Source organism: Euprymna scolopes, chromosome 6, assembly GCF_053919585.1.
Source record: "Euprymna scolopes isolate OS-2025 chromosome 6, ASM5391958v1, whole genome shotgun sequence".
Classification (NCBI taxonomy): Eukaryota; Metazoa; Mollusca; class Cephalopoda; order Sepiida; family Sepiolidae; genus Euprymna; species Euprymna scolopes.
In genome coordinates this window covers 26,622,295-26,642,981 of record NC_136487.1, presented here as the reverse complement: position 1 = coordinate 26,642,981, position 20,687 = coordinate 26,622,295, and the positions used below count along the sequence as shown (strand labels likewise).

At 31.3% G+C, this 20,687-nt stretch overlaps 1 protein-coding gene across 1 annotated transcript in view; it reads left to right on the top strand.

Moving 5' to 3' along the window:
- Window positions 1-554: 554 nt before the first annotated feature.
- LOC145277586 (uncharacterized) overlaps window positions 555-20,687 on the top strand; it is a 110,833-nt gene continuing 90,700 nt past the window's right edge. Inside the window, exon 1 of the mRNA XM_080129097.1 lies at window positions 555-799. Coding sequence (XP_079985223.1) covers window positions 727-799 — 73 coding nt within the window. The 5' untranslated portion in view covers window positions 555-726. The remainder of the gene's footprint in view (window positions 800-20,687) is intronic.

Sequence of the window (20,687 nt, the reverse complement as noted above, 5' to 3'; positions counted from 1 at the left end):
TTTGCGTAGCTGACTGCTAACTGACGTCAACCCTCTATCCTTTTCTTTGTCTACACAATGGACTGCCATTTCTCGTTCTATTACATTACTCACTTCTTTTCCCATGCGCGAAAAACGATAGTGACCCGAACTTGAGATGAACACACATTTCCTTTTTCTTTCTACAACACCAGTCCCGCAACGAACGATGGTTACACCCGCGCGGACATGAACACATGTTATATCTAAAACATTCATTCTTTCAACAGTAAATAAACGACACGTTTATCTTATCCATCAATTGAGTCCTTGTTTCCTTCAATTCCATTCGTTTCATTATTTTCTTGTAACGAGTTAGGGTATTATTATATCCTGGTCCGCAACAACATAAACCAGCGATGTTACTGTTTAAAGTCCAATGGAATAACAATTATCTTTGTATGTCATATTTTACCTGTTTTTTTTTTGTTTTTTTTTTCTATACGATTCAACTTCCTTGTTTTACGGCGTCTGCACGCAACTATTACAAATTGGACTCAACTTGCATATTCGCATTGTACACCTTTCAGGCTGAATACTATGATCAGTTTTCTACTCGACCATACCAGGATTTAAAAAAAAAACAACATATATACATATAAATCTATACTTTCTTCTTTTAATATAATTTATAAATATATACAAGTTTACTCCCAACAGGTGAATTTTCCTCCCTCTTTGTTTAAATTTCTGAAAACTACGGAAATCATGGATTTCCTACTCCTTAAACTGACGTTGGGATGCTTCTTTTTGGTTTTGCCTTTTTCGTCGGAACAAATAGGTGAGTAAATAAGTTATGATCGTATTTTAACCAGCTGATAAATTAATTGATTTTTCTCTCTCACTCCACAGATATATCGTTTAAAATTTTTACATTTTTATATTAAAATTATTTTAAGAACAGTCTCACTTAAAACACAGAATTTGCTTGTATAGATAGGTCCTCACGGCTGTTTTTTTTTTTTTTTTTTTTGTCAGTTAAATTTCGGTAACAACGTACTTTAAAGTACCAAACTCCTCCGCTAATTTTGGGTCTAAACACTTGAAATTTTAGATGTTACTTGGACATGGGCCCAACCTTTTAATTTGATTTGAGCCCAAAACAATAAATGTTAAGAGCTCAAAATCGGGGTCAAATAAAAAAAAATGTTATATCTGCGGTCTCTACCAAATTACTCAGCCTATTTTTGGTCTAAACATTTGAAATTTTACATAAAGTGTATTCAGACATAGGACGAGCTTTTTAATCGGTTTTTGGCCGCAAATTTGGCTACCAAGGGGTCAAAGTTCCAAAGATTTGACCTTTGCAGTCTCTAGCAAATTATTCAGCTAATTTTGAGTCTAAACATTTGAAATTTTGCATAAAGGGTATCCAGACATGCAGCAAGCTTTTTAATCAGTTTTTTGGCGAAAGTTTGTCTGAAAATTTGAAAGAGTCGACCTTTGCAGACTCTACCAAACTCCACTGCCAATTTTGGGCCTAAGCACTAGAAATTTTAGATGTAAGTCACCTGGACATGAGTCAAACTTTTTAATATATATATATATATATATATATATATATATATATATATATATATATATATATATATATATATATATATATATTTAGTATATATATATATATATATTTAGTATATATATATATATATTTAGTATATATATATATTTAGTATATATATATATTTTTAGTATATATTTTTAGTATATATATATATTTTTAGTAGATATATATATATATTTAGTATATATATATATATATTTTTAGTAGATATATATATATTTTTAGTATATATATATATATATTTAGTATATATATATGTATGTATTTTTAGTATATATATATATTTTTAGTATACATATATATATTTTTAGTATATATATATATATTTAGTATATATATATATATATATATTTTTAGTAGTTATATATATATTTTTAGTATATATATATATATTTTTAGTATATATATGTATATATTTTTAGTATATATATATATTTTTTTTTAGTATATATATATATATATTTAGTATATAAATATATATATATATACTTTTAGTATATATATATGTATATATATATTTAGTATATATATATATATTTAGTATATATATATATTTTACTAGATATATATATATGTATTTTTAATATATATATATATTTAGTATATATATATATATATATTTTAGTATATATATATATTTTAGTATATATATATATATTTAGTATATATATATTTTTTTAGCATATATATATATATATATATATTTAGTATATATATATATATATATATAGTATATATATATATATTTAGTATATATACATATATTTTTAGTATATATATATATTTTTAGTATATATATATATATTTAGTATATATATATATGTATTTTTAGTATATATATACATATTTTTAGTATATATATATTTAGTATATATTTATATATATATATTTAGTATATATATATATATTTAGTAGATATATATATATATTTTTAGTATATATATATATATTTTTAGTATATATATATGTATATATTTTTAGTATATATATATTTTTAGTATATATATATATTTTTTAGTATATATATATATATATATATATACTTTTAGTATATATATATTTTTCGTATATATATATATATTAGTAGATATATATATATATATATTTAATATATATATATATTTAGTATATATATATTTTTTTTTTTTAGTATATATATATATATTTTTAGTATATATATATATATTTTTTTTTTTTGTATACATATATATATATATTTAGTATATATACATATATATTATTAGTTAATATATATATATATACATTTTTTGTATATATATATATATTTAGTATATATACAGATATATTATTAGTTAATATATATATATACATATATATTTTTAGTATATATATATATATATATATATATATATATATATATATATGTTTTCAGATATTATATGTTGTCAGATAATAAATAAACGTGGATTTATAAGATCAAAGAATCTAACCTTGATCGCCCTTCGGGGCCCGTGGCGAAGTTGATAGAGACGTTGAATCTCTACAGTTCCAGATGAACATTGTATGAAGATATCGGTTTCAATCCCACCCAAAGCGTGCCAGAGGTTCATTTGCCAAAATGTGGTGAGACGACAACAACTACGGATGGCAGTGATGGCTGAGAATGCAGTTAGGAGATTCGAAGTTCCTATCCGTCGCGGTTACCACCTGACGAAGTCCAGAGGAATTAGTTGGCCGAAACGTTGTGAATAAACAATCCAATGAAAAACAACAACTAATTAAGATGAGTCTAGTGGTCCGAAATAAAATTAATATGAGTAGACCAAGTTGGTAAGAAAAGAGAGGTTCATTTTTTATTCAACTAATATTCTGCTTTCCTTTCAAAAGACATTAGGGGAACAGAAAAAAAGGAACAACTAATAATGATGGCTTTTTGAGACTATTTTAGTGCCACCTGGTATTATTTTAGAATTGTTTCAGGGGTCGCTGAGTCTTTGGGATTAGATCATAGCTGCATTTAGTGCGATCCAAGTTGTGACAGATTTTGTTTTTGCTATGAACGCTTTCAAAGGTTAAACAAGACTTGCTGTAGTAGATACTTTTCTCCCACCCCAACCCTTTGGGAATGTGACACCTTCCACATATGTTAAAAAACGATAGGAAATTAAGACTCCTAATTAAGGCTCAGATATGTTATATAAGGTAGAGATTGGCGGAAAGCCGATAGGTGCGTTTATTGATATTTATCGATACTTAGAAGTTTCCTTCCACTGATCTGTTCAAATTACAAAAAAGAAAAAAAAAAGAGATTCAATCTTTGCTTTATTGTATATTAATATCCTCAGCTAAATTACTCTGAAAAGCGACCACACTTAATTAAGTTCGTAAAATGAGTAAAATATCTTTTTACTGACATATATATATTCTTTAATCGTATTTAAATATTTTTAAATTATTTTTTTTTTTTAAATTTGTTCTTTAATTGTATTATTTTTTTTTTCAGTAAGGTGGTCATTTTATTTGTTTTTTTCTCTAAAAAGTATTCACAGAATGTTGCTTCTGATTCTTAGAAATTAATCATTCTTTGAAAAGAGTAGACCAGGACAGAAATGAAATATTTTAGTATGATAATTCATTTTTTTTTAATTAATTAGTAAGAAAACAACTACATTAGAATTTATGGTGAGGAATCAATTTCACATATAAAAGTTGCTGTAAATAATTTCCATGTTCAGACCAATGTAGTTTCTTCAGACGCAGTTTGCGATGGTAGGTAAATCTGCTGTGTTTTTATTTGTTATTTTTAAGAATGGTCTACTTTTTAGATGATTTTCTGTAATTTTTATGACCTGGTCAATCGGATTTACAGTTAGTGATAAAAAAATGAGAAAACTGTCCTAATAAGCTAGAATAGCCCAGAAATAGGAAATCATTTTATGTTTAATTTATATGTAGTAATGATACGCCATTCCAAATTTTAAAATAATTTTTTTTTGTTTTTTTAGACTTTTTCATTTTTTTACCAAAGTTTTTTTCCCCGGTGAAATTTCGTTTTTTACCAAAGTTTTTTTTTCCCCGGTGTTCACACGTAATCGCCTAAGAAAGTGAAATCTCATTTGCTTATTGTAAAACTGGTGAAATTCTTTGATTAAACAGATTTTCATCGTATAGTTAAAAAAATATTAACTGTTGTCCAGAGGACTAGTAGTTTTTTGTTGTTGTTGTTGTTTTTTGTCTATCCACGCCCAAACCTGTTTTACACCTTTTCTTGTATTTTCTTTTCATATACAACTTTAGAAACTGGTATTTCCAATCATGTCATTCATAAAATTATATTTAAAAAAAAAACATGTATGACTCAGTATGGTTTAGGAGGTCATCCTCTCAGGAATTACCTTATTCTTCAAAAAGACAGTTACCATCACATTTCCACTGTAAAAAAAAAAAGAAAAGAAACTGGAATCTTAGAGGAATATCGATCGTGCCAGTTATTATAGGTACCACAGGGTTTATGAAGAAGAACCTGACGTCCTACCTAACTAATATTCCTTATGAACTAAGTGCAAAAGAGATCCAGACTATTGCACTTAAGGGAACAGCGAGGATACTAAAAAGAGCTCTCGGTTGGTTTCAATAAAAAGCAGGGCAATTTTGGCAGCTGGTTTGGCTGCCCCATACCCAGCGTTACAATCTTCAAAGGAAGAAAATTAAAAAAAAAAACCCAAAGGGAATAACTGGGGCGCATATCTGAAATTGTTACCTCTGCCAGTCTCCCCCTTCGGTGTTCTCTGTTTCTAAGTTCAGCCTGGCAATCATGTTGTCTGAATAGTTCATTTGCTGTCAACAAGTTTGCTCATTTCGATATTGAATTCAAGATTCAGAAAATGTGGTTTTCGTCACACAATCTCGGTGAGAAATGTGTTACTGACTTAACGCATGTCATGACACATGCAAATTTTTATTATATATACATATATAAATATTGTACATATACAAGGAAATAAATAATACCTATTTATAAATGACAAATTAAAAAAATAATTATATAAGATATTTTAGTATTAATTATAACAAAATGACCACATTATATTAATACGTTGTTAAAGCGTAAATGACTCTGCATTAAAATCAAAGATGGCGTAAATATCATAAAACACAATTGAAACTACTTTTCAGATTTTTTTAGATTTATGTTATCATACCCATATTTTTTTTTTTTTTAAAGTTAATGAGTTTTTATTCTTCTTATGAGTCAGGTCGGAAAATATGTCAAAATTGGCACGATAATTATATGATTGTTTTTGCACTACGAAATAAGGAATTGAATATTTTAATATGATGAAAGAAATAAACTGTAAGATGAACAACAAGATCTTCTGGAATACTGAGTAACACATATGTTCAAGTTTCAGTCATGGAAAATAGTTCGGAGTTGATTTATATTAACAACCATAAGGGGTTATTCAAATTCGGAAGGTTAGTTTTTGAGTGAAGGTAGCGCTTGCCATTTTTCAAGAAATTATGGATACTATGTTGAGCAGCCTTGATTTCACGATAGAATATCTAGATGATATTATCATAATAAGACCAGAGAACAACATCGAGAAATGTGCGGAAGCCTTTTCTAGTCTCACACAAAAGCACGAGTTCACATTTCAAGCTATATTACTTGTCATATACATACGCGCACACAAACATACACGCGCACGTCCACACACGTACATATATTCACGTTCGCGTATATACACTCACATTCACGTGTATACACACACGCTAACGCACACAAGGACGACGTCACTTCCCCTTTCAAAGGAAATCCACACATGCGCAAAAGACTACCGGAAACACCTATAAAAGAAAGAGCAATAAGCAGCATCTTCCTTTTCGACTTAGCTCTCGAGCTGAGCGGTCGTCGGACCATTCGCCCCCCTTTCGGGGCACCCACGCGCATTTCGCCCCCTGCGGCTATGTATGGGGCACGAGCTAACAAACAGTACGCACACTTTATATGCTTTTGATATAATGGACTGATCCAACACCCCTCAAATGAATGGACTGTTACGTCTATAAAAAGACAAGCAAACTCTCCTCACGTGGGAGACAGAATTTAGTACTAAGCTGTCAATGGACGCTTAGAAATGTGTGTACCTTTTTACCTAAATAAACCCTTTCTGTACAACCCCAGTAATGACTTGTTATTCATATAATCTACGATATAACAACTGGCGACGAAGAATTCGAACGAAACTCACTAAAAAAAGAAAGCGAAGGAAAAAGCACACAAGAAGATTAACGAGCAGAAAACAAAAGAAATCCAAAGAAGGAAGAAAAAAAAAAAAACTTCGACAGAGCCAACATTTAAAAAGTAAGTGTTTCAGTCTGTTACGGTCCTAAAAAAAAAAAAAAGAGAAATTGACATTTTGAAGCGAACATTTTTTTTTAAAGAACATTTAAAAAAAAAAGAAGTGTCCATTTCAAGTTTTATTCGGCTGGAAGTATTTTTTTTTTCTCTTCGGAAGGAAATTGTGCTTGAGTTAATCTTTTGTTTATTGTGTGGTTTTGTAAAAAAAAAAATTTTTTTTTAACATGGAGCAATTAGCGGAATTCACTAGAACTATGCAATCGGCATTGTGTGCACAACAAAAGCAAATGGAATTACTTCAGCAACAACAATTGAAGCAAAGCGAAATACTACAGAGTATTTTAACGCAGCAGAAAGACTGTCGTTTCACTCCTGAAGGAATAGCAAATTCTTTATCCGAATTTGTATACGAGCCGACAAATGGGTTAACTTTTCCGGCATATTTTCGGAGATACGAAAATATTTTTGCTAAGAGATGTCAGTCTTGGACAGACGAAGAGAAGATTATCCTTCTTCAAAAACTTGGATCTCAGGAAAATACAAAGTATACGAATTTTATCCTGCCAAAGAAACCTGAAGAGATTTCTTTTTAGTGAAACAATAAAAATATTGCCAAACATTTTCAGTGAACGAGATAATCTATTCTATACACGTTATAAATGTTTAAATATCACGAAGCAGGAGGACGAAGATTTTATTACTTGTGCAGGGAAAGTGAATGCTCATTGTGAATCCTTTAATTTAAAAGACCTCAAAGAGTATATGTTTAAAAGTCTAATCTTTGTGCAAGGTTTAACAGCCTCTAAAGATAAGGATATTCGTTCAAGGATATTATCCATTATGAACCAAGACACAGAAATATAGTTACAAAAAGTTACGGAAGAGTGTCAGAAACTATTAAATTTAAAGCAGGACAATACAAGCATCGAAGGAAAAAATTTTGAAGAAAAAAATATGGAAAAGAAAATGGAAAGGGTGATGAAATGTGCACACGAAAAATCCTGTAAGACATGTGGGGGAAAAACCACTTCACTAAAGATTGTTACTTTAAATACAAAATATGTAACAAATGTAATAAAAAAGGCCATAAATCAACGGTATGCAGGAAAGGAAAATACCGAAAAGCAGAAATAAAGACCATTGGTTCTAAAAATGAGTCTAGGTGTGATAAAAGAAAATATATTGAAATTAAAATTAATGGCTGTAATATGAACTGTCTTCTAGATACGGGAAGCGACATAAGTATAATTGACGAAGTAATTTGGAAGAAAATTGGGTTTCCAAAGTTACAAAATACAAAAAAAAAAAAATTGCCAGAAGTGTGTCTGGAAATAAACTAAAATTTAAGGGTGAATTTTTTACCAATGTGTCTCTAAAGGAGAATGCTGTGAAAACCAAGTTATATGTCGTACCGGGGAAAAATTCTAATTTGTTCGGTATAGACTTAGTGATTCTTTTTAATTTATGGGGAAAACCCATAAGCTCATTTTGCAATAAAGTAAGTCTGGCGGGCTTAGAAAATTCTAAACTACCAGGAAAGTTTATTGACGAATTAAAAAAAGACTTTTAAGAGGTATTCTCTGAAGGTTTGGGTTGCTGCACGAAAACGGGGGTGAAATTTGAACTAAAGGACGAAGCTAAACCAGTTTTCAAACCCAAAAGAAAGGTTCCATATTCAGCATTAGAAACTATAGAGAAAGAATTAAAGAGACTTCAAGATATTGGAGTAATAGAAAAAGTGGACTACTCTGAATGGGCTTCACCCACGGTTTACGTTAAGAAGAAAAATAATAAAATCAGGGTATGCGCGGACTTTTCGACAGGTCTAAATGATTGTCTCAAGGAGCATAACTATCCGCTTCCTACCCCAGAGGAAATTTTTTCGAAGTTAAGCGGAGGAAAAATTGTTACAAAAATTGATTTGTCTGAAGCGTATTGGCAAGTAAAAGTCCAGGAAGATTGTGCTAAGTACCTGACATTAAATACCCATAAAGGACTATTTTCACTAAAACGTTTGCCTTTTGGTTTAAAAGTAGCCCCAAATTTGTTCCAGCAAATTATGGATACAATGCTAGCAGGTTTGGATTTTGCTATGGCTTATCTAGATGACATCCTCATAAGAAGTAAAAATGTTGAAGAAAATAAAAAATCCACAATAAAATCCACATTGGCAAAGTATTCGAGAGAATATCAAACTATGGATTGAAAGTGGCTCTCGAAAAATGTAATTTTGGGATGGACAAAATTGAATATTTGGGACAAGTGATTGATCGAAATGGTAGAAAACCTAATCCTAATAGGACTGAAGCAATCAAAAACATGCCTAGACCAGAAAATATAGTGCAGCTACAGTCATTTTTGGGACTAGCAAATTATTATAATTCTTATATCCCAAATATGCATGAACTAAGAGTACCTTTAAACGAATTATTGAAAAAGAATAAAAAATGGCTCTGGACAAAAGAATGTGATGAAGCATTCCTAAAGATTAAAAAATGTCTGTTATCGGATTTAGCACTAGCTCACTACGATCCGAAAAAAGAATTAATTGTAGCAGCAGATGCGAGCGAATACGGTTTAGGTGCTGTGCTACTACACAGACTCAAAGATGGATCGACTAAACCAATTATTCATGCCTCAAGGGTTTTGCTACCCGCAGAAAAAAATTAGTCAGATAGAAAAAGAAGGTCTGGCAATTGTATACGCCATGAGGAAATTTCATAGGTTCATCCATGGAAGATTTTTTATCTTGGAAACGGACCACAAACCTTTGTTATCGATTTTTGGTTCCAAAAAAGGAGTTCCTACTCATACGGCTAATAGGTTACAAAGATGGAGCATGATTCTGTTAAACTACAATTTTAAAATGAAACACCTAGCATCCAGCAAAATTGCACACGCAGATGGTTTGTCCAGGTTGATCCCAAATAAAACTGAATTACTTGAAGAAACTGTTATAGCTGCACTAAAAGAAGAAAATGAACTAACAGATATATTAATAAATACTGTTAAGGAACTTCCGGTAACACTTGAGAAAATAAAGAAAGCAGCAAGAACAGATGAATACATTAACAAGATAAAAAAAACAGGTGGGACAAACAGAAAAGAAGAGGAAAGGATTAACAGTTTTTCCATTTTCAAAGTGCGATGAAACTCTAATGTACGCAGATAGAGTGGTAATACCTCAAGTATTACAGAAGAGAATTTTAAAAGAATTCCACATGGGACATCCTGGAATCTCCAGAATGAAAGCACTAATGAGAGCATATACGTACTGGCCTGGAATGGATCAGGACATAGAAAAAATGATAAAATTATGTAAGGGTTGCCAACTAGCAGCAAAAGTGCCGCCCACTAAGACGCAACCTTGGCCTAAAACAGATATACCATGGACGCGGATCCATATAGATTACGCAGGACCTCTAAAAGGATATTATTACCTGGTAATAGTAGATAGCATGTCGAAATGGCCAGAAATTTTTAAATTCAAACATCCTACAGCGGCAAACACAATAAAGGCGTTGGGCGAGGTATTTGGGCGTTTTGGCGTACCAAAAACAATTGTTAGTGATAATGGCACCATGTTCAAAGGTCAAGAATTTAAGATCTACTGTGAGTCACTGGCCATAGAGCATATCACAACACCAACTTTTAGCCCTCAATCTAACGGACAAGCTGAAAGATTTGTCGATACTTTTAAACGAGCGTTAAAAAAGAACGATAACATCGACACTGAAGAAAAAAGTCTTCAGAAATTTTTAGCAGTGTACAGGATAACGCCTAATCCAGATACAAATGCAAATTTATCCCCAGCGGAAATAATGTTTGCCAGAAAAGTGCGCCCTGTGTTCGACCGGTTAATTCCGAGTAAAAAAGTAAAAAAAAAAAGTGTAAAAGATAATGTACGATACAAGATATACAAGGACGGGGATAAAGTTTTTTTCAACAATTATCGGGCAGGGAAGAGTTTTTGGGAAGAAGGCATAATCTCAAAAAGAATTGCAAGAATGGTCTACATTAGAAAAGGTCAGACATTTTCCCACAAAAAACATATAAACCAACTCAGACCCCGATATATTGAAATAGTTAAAAACAATGAAGTACCGATGGAAGTACTGTATGACATTTTTCACATAGAGCCTCCAAAAAAGAAAGCACCAGTAACTGAAAAGTCACTCTCCAAAATCAAAAAATTCGCAAACACGAATTTTAAAGAGAAGTGAAAGAAAAAGAAAAAGAACTGAATTTTTTGGACAAAGTCAAAAAAGAAAAAAATGGTGAAGCGAAATTCTAGGGAAGAATTTAGCTTGGGAGGAAGGTGATATAATGGACTGATCCAACACCCCTCAAATGAATGGACTGTTACGTCTATAAAAAGACAAGCAAACTCTCCTCACGTGGGAGACAGAATTTAGTACTAAGCTGTCAATGGACGCTTAGAAATGTGTGTACCTTTTTACCTAAATAAACCCTTTCTGTACAACCCCAGTAATGACTTGTTATTCATATAATCTACGATATAACAGCTTTCTATCTCCATAACCTGGATTGACATTCTCACTCTATCTCCCCTTCGTTTTGGTCCATCAAAACAGACATGTGCGTGACGCTCTACTGAGTTTAACCCTTTCTTTCTACAGGCCAGCTTGCCACTTTGCGTTTCTCTATTGCATTCCCCTTTCCTTTCACGCGCGTAGCCGTCAACGGCTGAATGAACACGTGTATACCCAAGACTTTCATTTCTCAACAGAAAATAAACGACATGTTTATTTTATTCCAGCATTTGAGTTCTTTGTTTCCTTCATTCAATTCGTTTCATTTTTTGTTCCTCTACAAATGTTCACAATGTATTCTCTCGAATATAGGATTTGGGGCTAAAAAGAAGGGAAGTGTGATTTTTTTCATGGAAAAAATAAAATACTTGGGATACATCATAAACAAAAACGGTAGAAAACCAGACTCGGAAAGGACTACAGCTATAAAGGATATGATGGCTCCTACACATATTACAAAGGTTTTGGAATTCCCAATATGCATGACCTATGGGCCTCATTGAACGAGTTTAATAAAAATGGACAGCGTGTGAAAATGGACACCTGAATGTCAGGCGGTATTTGTCAAAATAAACAAAAAAACCTGACGTCACATCTATTCCTCTTAGAATCTATTGTTAGATCTATGCTTTAAGATCCAAAGCCAGATATCATACTCGCTAGCGATGCGAGCTCATACGAAATGTACTTTGATAAAATGCTAGACGAAACTAAAACAAAAAGCCGATTACACATGCGTCAAGATATATGTTGGCGACATAAAAGTACCATTCACAGATCGAAAAAGCTCTTGCTATTATCTTAGCATATTTACACAGACCCATTCTTTATATTGCAGAGCGGCCATAAGCCTCTATTGACAACTTTGAGTCGATGAAATGGTAATTTGTCTACACAGCAAACAGACTGATAGGGTGGAGGTACTATTCTGCTGAATTACAGTTTCGAGTTAGAGTACTCTTTCTTAAAGCAGATCAGATGTCCGGACGAACTTTCAAGGTTGGTTCCGAGACAGAGTGAACCTTTTGAGAACTCGGTAATTGCTTTCTTACGTACTGATAGTAAAATTAAATCCATGGTGTGTAATACTAAAATAAATGAAGATCCAATGATTGCCAAAAGCATCAAAAGCATCCTGCAGTTTCTTTCAAAACAGACCAACTCTGGTCTAGAATTCATATAGATTTTGCAGGGCCACTGAAGTATTGGTATTAGCTAATTATACTGGACAGCTACATCCAAGGGTCAGAAATGTTCGGATGTAATAGATCCACTATAAGGGTAGTTACTGATTCCCTCCCTGAATTATTTGCCCGGTTTGGATTTATCGACTACATCGTAGGTAACAATGGAACTCAATTTAAGTCCAAGGAGTTCTGTGAAATATTCCAAATTAATCATGTCACAACTCTTCATTACTATTCTTGATCTAACAGGATGACTGAACGCTTCATCAACACTTTAAAACAAACAATCAAAAAAGCATGCGACACACCTCTAGAACAACATTTTCTATAGGATCATGCCTAATCCTAACACACCATCAGCATTATCCCCAGCAGAGATTATGTTCAAGCAGAAGGTAAGACCCGTATTTGAAAAAACTGTTGTCGAAACAAACAGAATTAAGGACCTCTACTGTACCTAAGAAACGCTATGATACAGGAGAAAAAGTTTTCCACAAGACTTATGAAAACAGCACATCTTTCTGGGAACTAAACAAAAGAATCGGAATATATGGTGTATATCATTCAAGGTCTTAAATCCATACATAAAAGACACCTTAACCAAATAAGATAGTGTCTGTTGGATAATCCTAACTATGCACCTCGCGAAAAAGAAGAGGTCATTGAGATGATCCTATTTACTTGCCTCCCCACGAGGGTAGAGTTAGACACAAGGTCGCTTTTTAATGTTGGGAAATCTAACTCCTCAAAAAGGGGCACACTGGATAGGAACAAACATAAAAATGTCTCAATCATTAAGGATTTCTCCTTCAGTGACCGAAAACAAAAAAGGTGAAGTGTAGCATTAGAACAGATACTACACTGTGATCTTGAGATTATATATTACACTTTCAACATCGAACCATCCCAAGCAGCTCCAGAACGTCGGCCATCAAGGAGGAAAAGGAAATGTATATGTACGTGTGTAAGTATATATATATATATATATATATATATATATATATTTCTATAAAAATATTTTTTCTTATAATATATATCTATCCTTATTTAAGAAGCTCAATGTAATTACAGAGCAATATAGAGAATAAATGACAAAAATTTAGAAAGGATTAGTCAAAAGATATATAATTTCTTTAAAGATATTGACTTAACAATAACTATAGATAAAAATCATAAAGTAGTTAATTTCCTAGATGTCACCTTGAATCTAATTAACAATACGTATGAACCTTATCGTAAACCTAATCAAACTTTATACTATATTGATTATTATAAATCAAACCACCCAATATCAATGAAAAAAGCAATTATACCTAGTATATCAAAAAGCATTTCCAAATTATCCCAAAATAAGGATATTTTTAATAACAAGAAAAATTATTACAACGCAGCACTAGCCAGATCTAGATATAAAGGCGAAATAAAATATATTAACAATTTAAATAAAGCATCAGAAGAAGTGGTGACTTCAACGTCCATAACGTGGAATGGCTAACCCATTCAAATAAGACAGATGATGAGGGGAGGTTTTGTCATGATTTTGCCATTGCTTATGACCTCACTCAGATTGTTCGCGAACCCACCCGTGTGCCTGATACACCCAATCAATATGCAAGCCTCTTAGACCTTTTTCTTTCAACTTCCCCTGAGCTATGTTCATGTACCGTTCATTCTCCTTTAGGATCCTCCGACCACTCCGTCGTATCAGTTAAGATAAAAACAAAATGTAAGAAGCCATCAGACGTACCCCTCCACCGTACTGTATACCGATACTCTATGGCTGACTGGGATAGCTTCCGTACATTCATATCTGATTTACCTCTGCACTCCATGTTTAAAAAGGAAGTGTCCTCTATAGTATCAGATCTGACCGAATGGTTAATTGTAGGCATAGACCAATTCATACCATCTAAAAAATTCCAACAAAAACCTAACAGCCAGCCATGGTTCTCCCCAGAATGTGCTGCTGCTATCGCGCACAGAAATCACTTTTTCCATAACTACCAACGTAATAGATGCACTGAGACTAAAGCTGCTTTCAGGACTGCCAGCAACCACTGTAAAAGAGTAATAAAAAATGCAAGAGAGCTATATGCCCAGTCTGTTAAATCCAAGGTAGCTGATCAGCGGCTTGGTTCCCACCAGTTTTGGCAAATAACAAATAGGATCTTGAACAGAAGTGTGCGTTCTATCCCAACCATTATCAATGGACCAGAGGTTATCTCGTCAGCATCAGACAAGGCCAAACTATTTGCAAAGAACTTTGCAGCTAATTCTACCCTATGCGACGAAGGCCATCAACTCCCCATATTTCCTCCTATAACACAGAACAAGCTAGGTAACATACAAATATCCGTGCATGAGGTCGCCAAGCTAATAAAAAACCTAGATTCCAGTAAAGCAACTGGCCCTGATGGCATCCCAATTATAGTGTTAAAAAAGCTTCAACCAGAACTTGCTCCCATACTTACGAAACTATTTAAGCGCTGCCTTAAGGAGAAGTGCTTTCCGACCCCCTGGAAGACCTCCTCAGTTTGCCCTATATTTAAGAATTCAGGTGATAAGTCATCTCCCTCTCAATACAGACCAATAAGTCTTCTCTGTGTTATGAGTAAGTTACTTGAATCAATATTAAATAGAGAAATAGTAAACCACCTCAGCAGGAATAACCTTCTTAGTGACACACAATATGGTTTCCGCTCTGCAAGATCTACCGCAGATGTGCTGACGGTTATATCCCACAGGATTAGTGAATCTCTTGACAAAGGCTTCCTTTCTAGGGCAATTGCTCTCGACATATCAAAGGCCTTTGACAAAGTATGGCATAAGGGTCTACTTCACAAGATTTCCAGCTACGGTATAACTGGAAATGTTTTCTCAATCATTAAATCATTTCTCTCTGATAGGCTCATAAGAGTAGTGGTAGATGGACAAAAATCGGAGGCCTGCAATATAAATGCTGGAGTCCCTCAGGGGTCAATCCTGGGCCCAACTCTCTTCCTGATCTACATCAATGACCTCCCTAAACACATACTTAAATCATTCGTTGACATCTATGCTGATGACACGACCATCTACGGCAACACATCAAAGGCTGTAAATGACGAAGTTCTCTCAGATTCTCTCTCCTCTGATCTCGAGCGCGTGGTTCAGTGGGGGAAGATGTGGCTAGTTACCTTTAATGCATCCAAAACCAAACTCCTATCCTTACATCATCAACGCTCTGATCCCCATCTGGCATCAATTGTGATGGATGGCTCTCGTCTGGGTGAGGCCCCGTGTTTTGACAAGCTTCTGGGTTTGACCTTTACTCCTGATCTGAAATGGAACACGTACATCAAGTCTGTGGCCAAGGTCGCAGGAAAGATGGTGGGATCCTTCTACCGCTCCAGAAGATATCTCACTACTGATGCAATTCTCTATCTATATAAAAGCCAAGTACGGCCAAGGATGGAATACTGTTGCCATATCTGGGCAGGAGCTGCCAAAAACAGCCTATCCTGCCTTGACAGAGTACAAAATAGACTTCGTGGTTTAGTGGGGGATGCCCTTTTCTCTACCCTGCAACCCCTCTTCCACAGAAGAGACGTTGCGAGCCTATCCTTGTTTTATCGTTATTTTCATGGCAGGTGCTCGTCTGAACTCCAATCCCTGGTCCCCCCTCGCCAATCTTTCACGAAAAACACCCGTCTAGCTAAATCCACTGTGAAAAATTTCCCCCACTCTATATCTGTGCCTAAATCAAAACGCGGATTTCATGAGCAAAGCTTCTTTCTTAGAACTGCACGCCTGTGGAACTCTGTTCCGTCTGCCTGCTTCCCTCCGGACTACAACTTGGATGTCTTCAAGTCTAATGTTAACAAATTCCTAATGAACCGCCCCCCTAATTAAACACTTCATAAAATCTCCTCACTAACGTGATGTACTTACAATAACCCTTATCCCTGAGTGGCTTCCGGGCCTTGATAAGTGGTGATCTCTGTGTAAAAAAAAAAAAAAAAAAAAAAATATCAGCATGTTATTTCATACAATATGGCAATGGCTAATTCCAATTATACAAATAGTAAGAAAAGTATTAATGGTAACAAAAATAATGTTATAGACAATATCAGTAAGTCCCAAATTAACAACACAAATACCATTAAAAAGAAAAATAGACGTAGAAATTGTGTTTGGTTTAATCCTCCTTACAGTGCACACATAAAATATAATTTATCTTTTTCGACGTTGACTAATTTAGTTAAACCTATTATAAGTTCTAACAATACAAAAATAAACAAAGAGACAAATATAGGAGGATTATTAAATAATCAAAACATTGAAGTGAATTCACTTTGCAATTGTAGGAATGATGATGAATGTCCATTAGAAGGTAAATATCTCATTTCTAATGTAGTATATAAATGTGGTGTTACAGATAATAACAGAATTAGAACATATATTGGGGCCACAGTTGTAGCTTTAAAGAAAGATTCAATAATCATATAGCATCCTTCAAAATACCACATGTCAATAATAAGAAGAAAACAACATCATTAGCAAATTGAATAAGAGAATTAAGGAAAAACAAAATTGAATACAAATTGAAATGGTCGATATTGGGTAATGCCAGTAAATACTCACCAAACAAGTCGGGTCGATGTAACCTTTGCAATCTCGAATCGCATCATATAATAATATTACAAAAAAACCCTTCTTAACAAACGACAGGAAGTAATTAAAAACTGTTTACATAAATTAAAATATGCATTATCGTGATTAAAACCTGATTAGTAAAATTATTAAATTGAAATGGAATTGATGTACTTAGCAAGTAAAGTTAATTTTGATTTATTGAGACTAAAATGTAAATAAATAAAATTGAGAATAAAAATGAAAATAATAAATTTAAAGTAATAATAGAGTTTAGGTAAACAATTAAATCTAAATTAAATATAACAATTGATTTTAAGTATAATTTAAACAGTAAATAAAAAGGGAAGGATAGAAATGTTTATGTTGTACTATTTAGTATGATTTCAAAATATTTTAGGATATAATATAAATAGTATTAAATTCTATAATAGTAATTTATAAGTGGTTTAATTAGATGTAATAAGTAACCAATGGACATGATTCAGAAAATAGATTAGGAATATATATATATATATATATATATATATATATATATATATATATATATATATATATATATATATATATATATATATATATATATATTGACTGAAAAATGCGAAGCTCGTTGTTTGTTTGTTTACAAACAGGCGATTTGAGCACTATAAAAGTGGTGGCGGGTTTCTATTTAAATAGACATTCCGATGACTTATTTACGGGCGTCGATTCCATGGTCGAGTGGGAGAACTGCCGACTGTCAACACGACGGTTCTAGGTTCAATCTTTGGCTTGGGAGAGATGCTAGTCTAGCTGCACTGATGAGTTGTGATACAACGGAACAGGACTGTATGTCGATGACTACAAATGTGTGTATATGTGTATGTATTTGTGTATATATATGTATGTGTAATTATATATGTATGTGTGTGTATGTATATGAATGCATATATATATTTAACTACCTACATAGCATACTATTAAGTATTTTCCATATGTAGATAAATATTTATATAAATATAATAAGCTAATGAAAATAAACAAAATAAATAAAACTTTATAACCTTGTTATATAGGCCTAAAGAATTTAGATAATGATAGCATATAGGATGGCAAAATATATCCAAATTAATATTTAATATGAACAATGAAGATAAGTATGTTAATATATTACACATAATATATTATTTTAATGGGGTATGATAAAAAATAAATAAATAAATAAAATAAATAAATAAAATAAATAAATAAAATAAAAAAATAAAATAAAATAAAATAAAAAAGAGCGTACATCTATATTATACAATTAGGAGTGGAGAAGAATTAAATATTGAATTAGTATAGGGAATAGAAATGGTATTATTACTTAGTTTGATGGTAATGTTTATAGATGGTAAAGTTGAGTATGTTAAGTAAGGTAATTTATGAATTAGAAAAACTAAATGGTAATAATCATAATATTAAAAACGTATTTATAGTAATCAGACTCCAAATATTGATCTAAAAATAAAATGTATTTGATGCAACAAGTGATTATTAATTGATTGATAAGTGGTTCCAAATGTATGAGCTAAAAAGTTTAATTGTTAGAATGAATGTAAAAATCAATGTTATGATTATAATAAGATATATCTATTGTAAATCTATTAAGATAAAATATATATATTTTTAATATATATACTCATTAAATTAACATCTCAACATTTCAAAATATCATATTAGGATATAATATTAAATAGTATTAATTCTATAATGGTAATTTATAAGTGGTTTAATTAGATGTAATAAGTAACTAATAGACGTAAATAAAACATGATTCGGAAAATAGATTAGGAATATATATATATATATATATATATATATATATATATATATATATATATATATATATATGTGTGTGTGTGTGTGTGTGTATGTGTATATATATGTATATATATATATATGTATGTGTATGTATTTATATGTATATATATGTGTAACTACCTTAATAGCATACTTTTAAGTAGTTTCCATATGTAGATAAATATTTTATATAAATATAATTAGCTAATTAAAATAAACAAAATAAATAAAATTTTGTTATATAGGTCTAATGAATTTAAATACTGATAGCATATAGGATGGCAAAATATATGTAGAATTGAATAAAGTTTGTGAAATGTAAAATTAAAAATATTACTTTCAATATAAATAATAATGATGGCGCTGATATTGATAATAATATGAATAAATATATAAATCAATAAATAAAAATTAAAATAAATGTAAATAACTAATTAATTTACAATTCAACATTAGAAGATATGAAGTATAACTTAATAACTTATGACTATGGATTGAAATTATTTTTAATACTAACATTTTATATTTTAAAAATTAGTGAATTAATTTATAATATAAATCGTTATAATTTTTTTAATAAAATTAAGTGAAAGACATGAAAACTATATTAAAATTACTTATTAGTTGAAAATGGATGTCTATGCGTTGGTTAAATAAATAAACATAAGTTAATATTTCGTTAGATGTGGTCCAAGGGAGGTAAGTCTGCCTCACTTTATTAAGTAAATTTAATTGTTTATAATTACGATATAAAGGAGTTTTCATATTATATTTAAACTTAGCAAAACGTAAGTATAGTTTTGAATTGTATGATTTTAAAAATTATAATTGTAATGATTAATAAGCTTGACTATAATAGCTAACAGTTGAATTATGTATGGTTTCAATTCAAATTAATTGATTAGTTATGATAACCGACCGTAATGATCAATCAGTTTTATTTTGTTTTTGTTTTGTGTTTTTTTTTTGTTTTTTTAGCTTAGTTTAGTTTCGTATATACAAATATGTATAATAGTTTATAATTTGTTGATATTATTTTTATAAGTATGTATACCCAAATTAGAATTAATAAATTTACTAATTATGAAATAAAACAGTTTGGTAGAAGATTCATAAATTAATTAAAATTGTTAGTACGAATAGTTGGGTTTAATGACTTTGTTTGATAAAAATTCAATATGGCATAATGGAAAAATAAAAAGGTATTTGCAACTTCTCTTCCAATTTTCGGATTTTAATTATGCCAAATCACACTTCAATTCCTTTTGATGGATTGATTGTTGCTATTTCTTCTGATGAGTTAAGGGCATAATAGATTCACTGATTGATATAATAATTAAGTGATTGATTTTGCGCTACAAAACAAATACTGTCAAGGATTGTATAAGTCAACTGAATTAAAGGAATAAATTAGAAGATGGTCAACATCATGAATTTTGGAATATAACTTTTTGTCATTTATTCTTTCTCTCCCTCTCTCTCCCTCTCCCTCTCTCTCTCTCTCTCTCTCTCTCTCTCTCTCTCTATATATATATATATATATATATATATATATATATATATATATATATATTTATACAACGATGAGA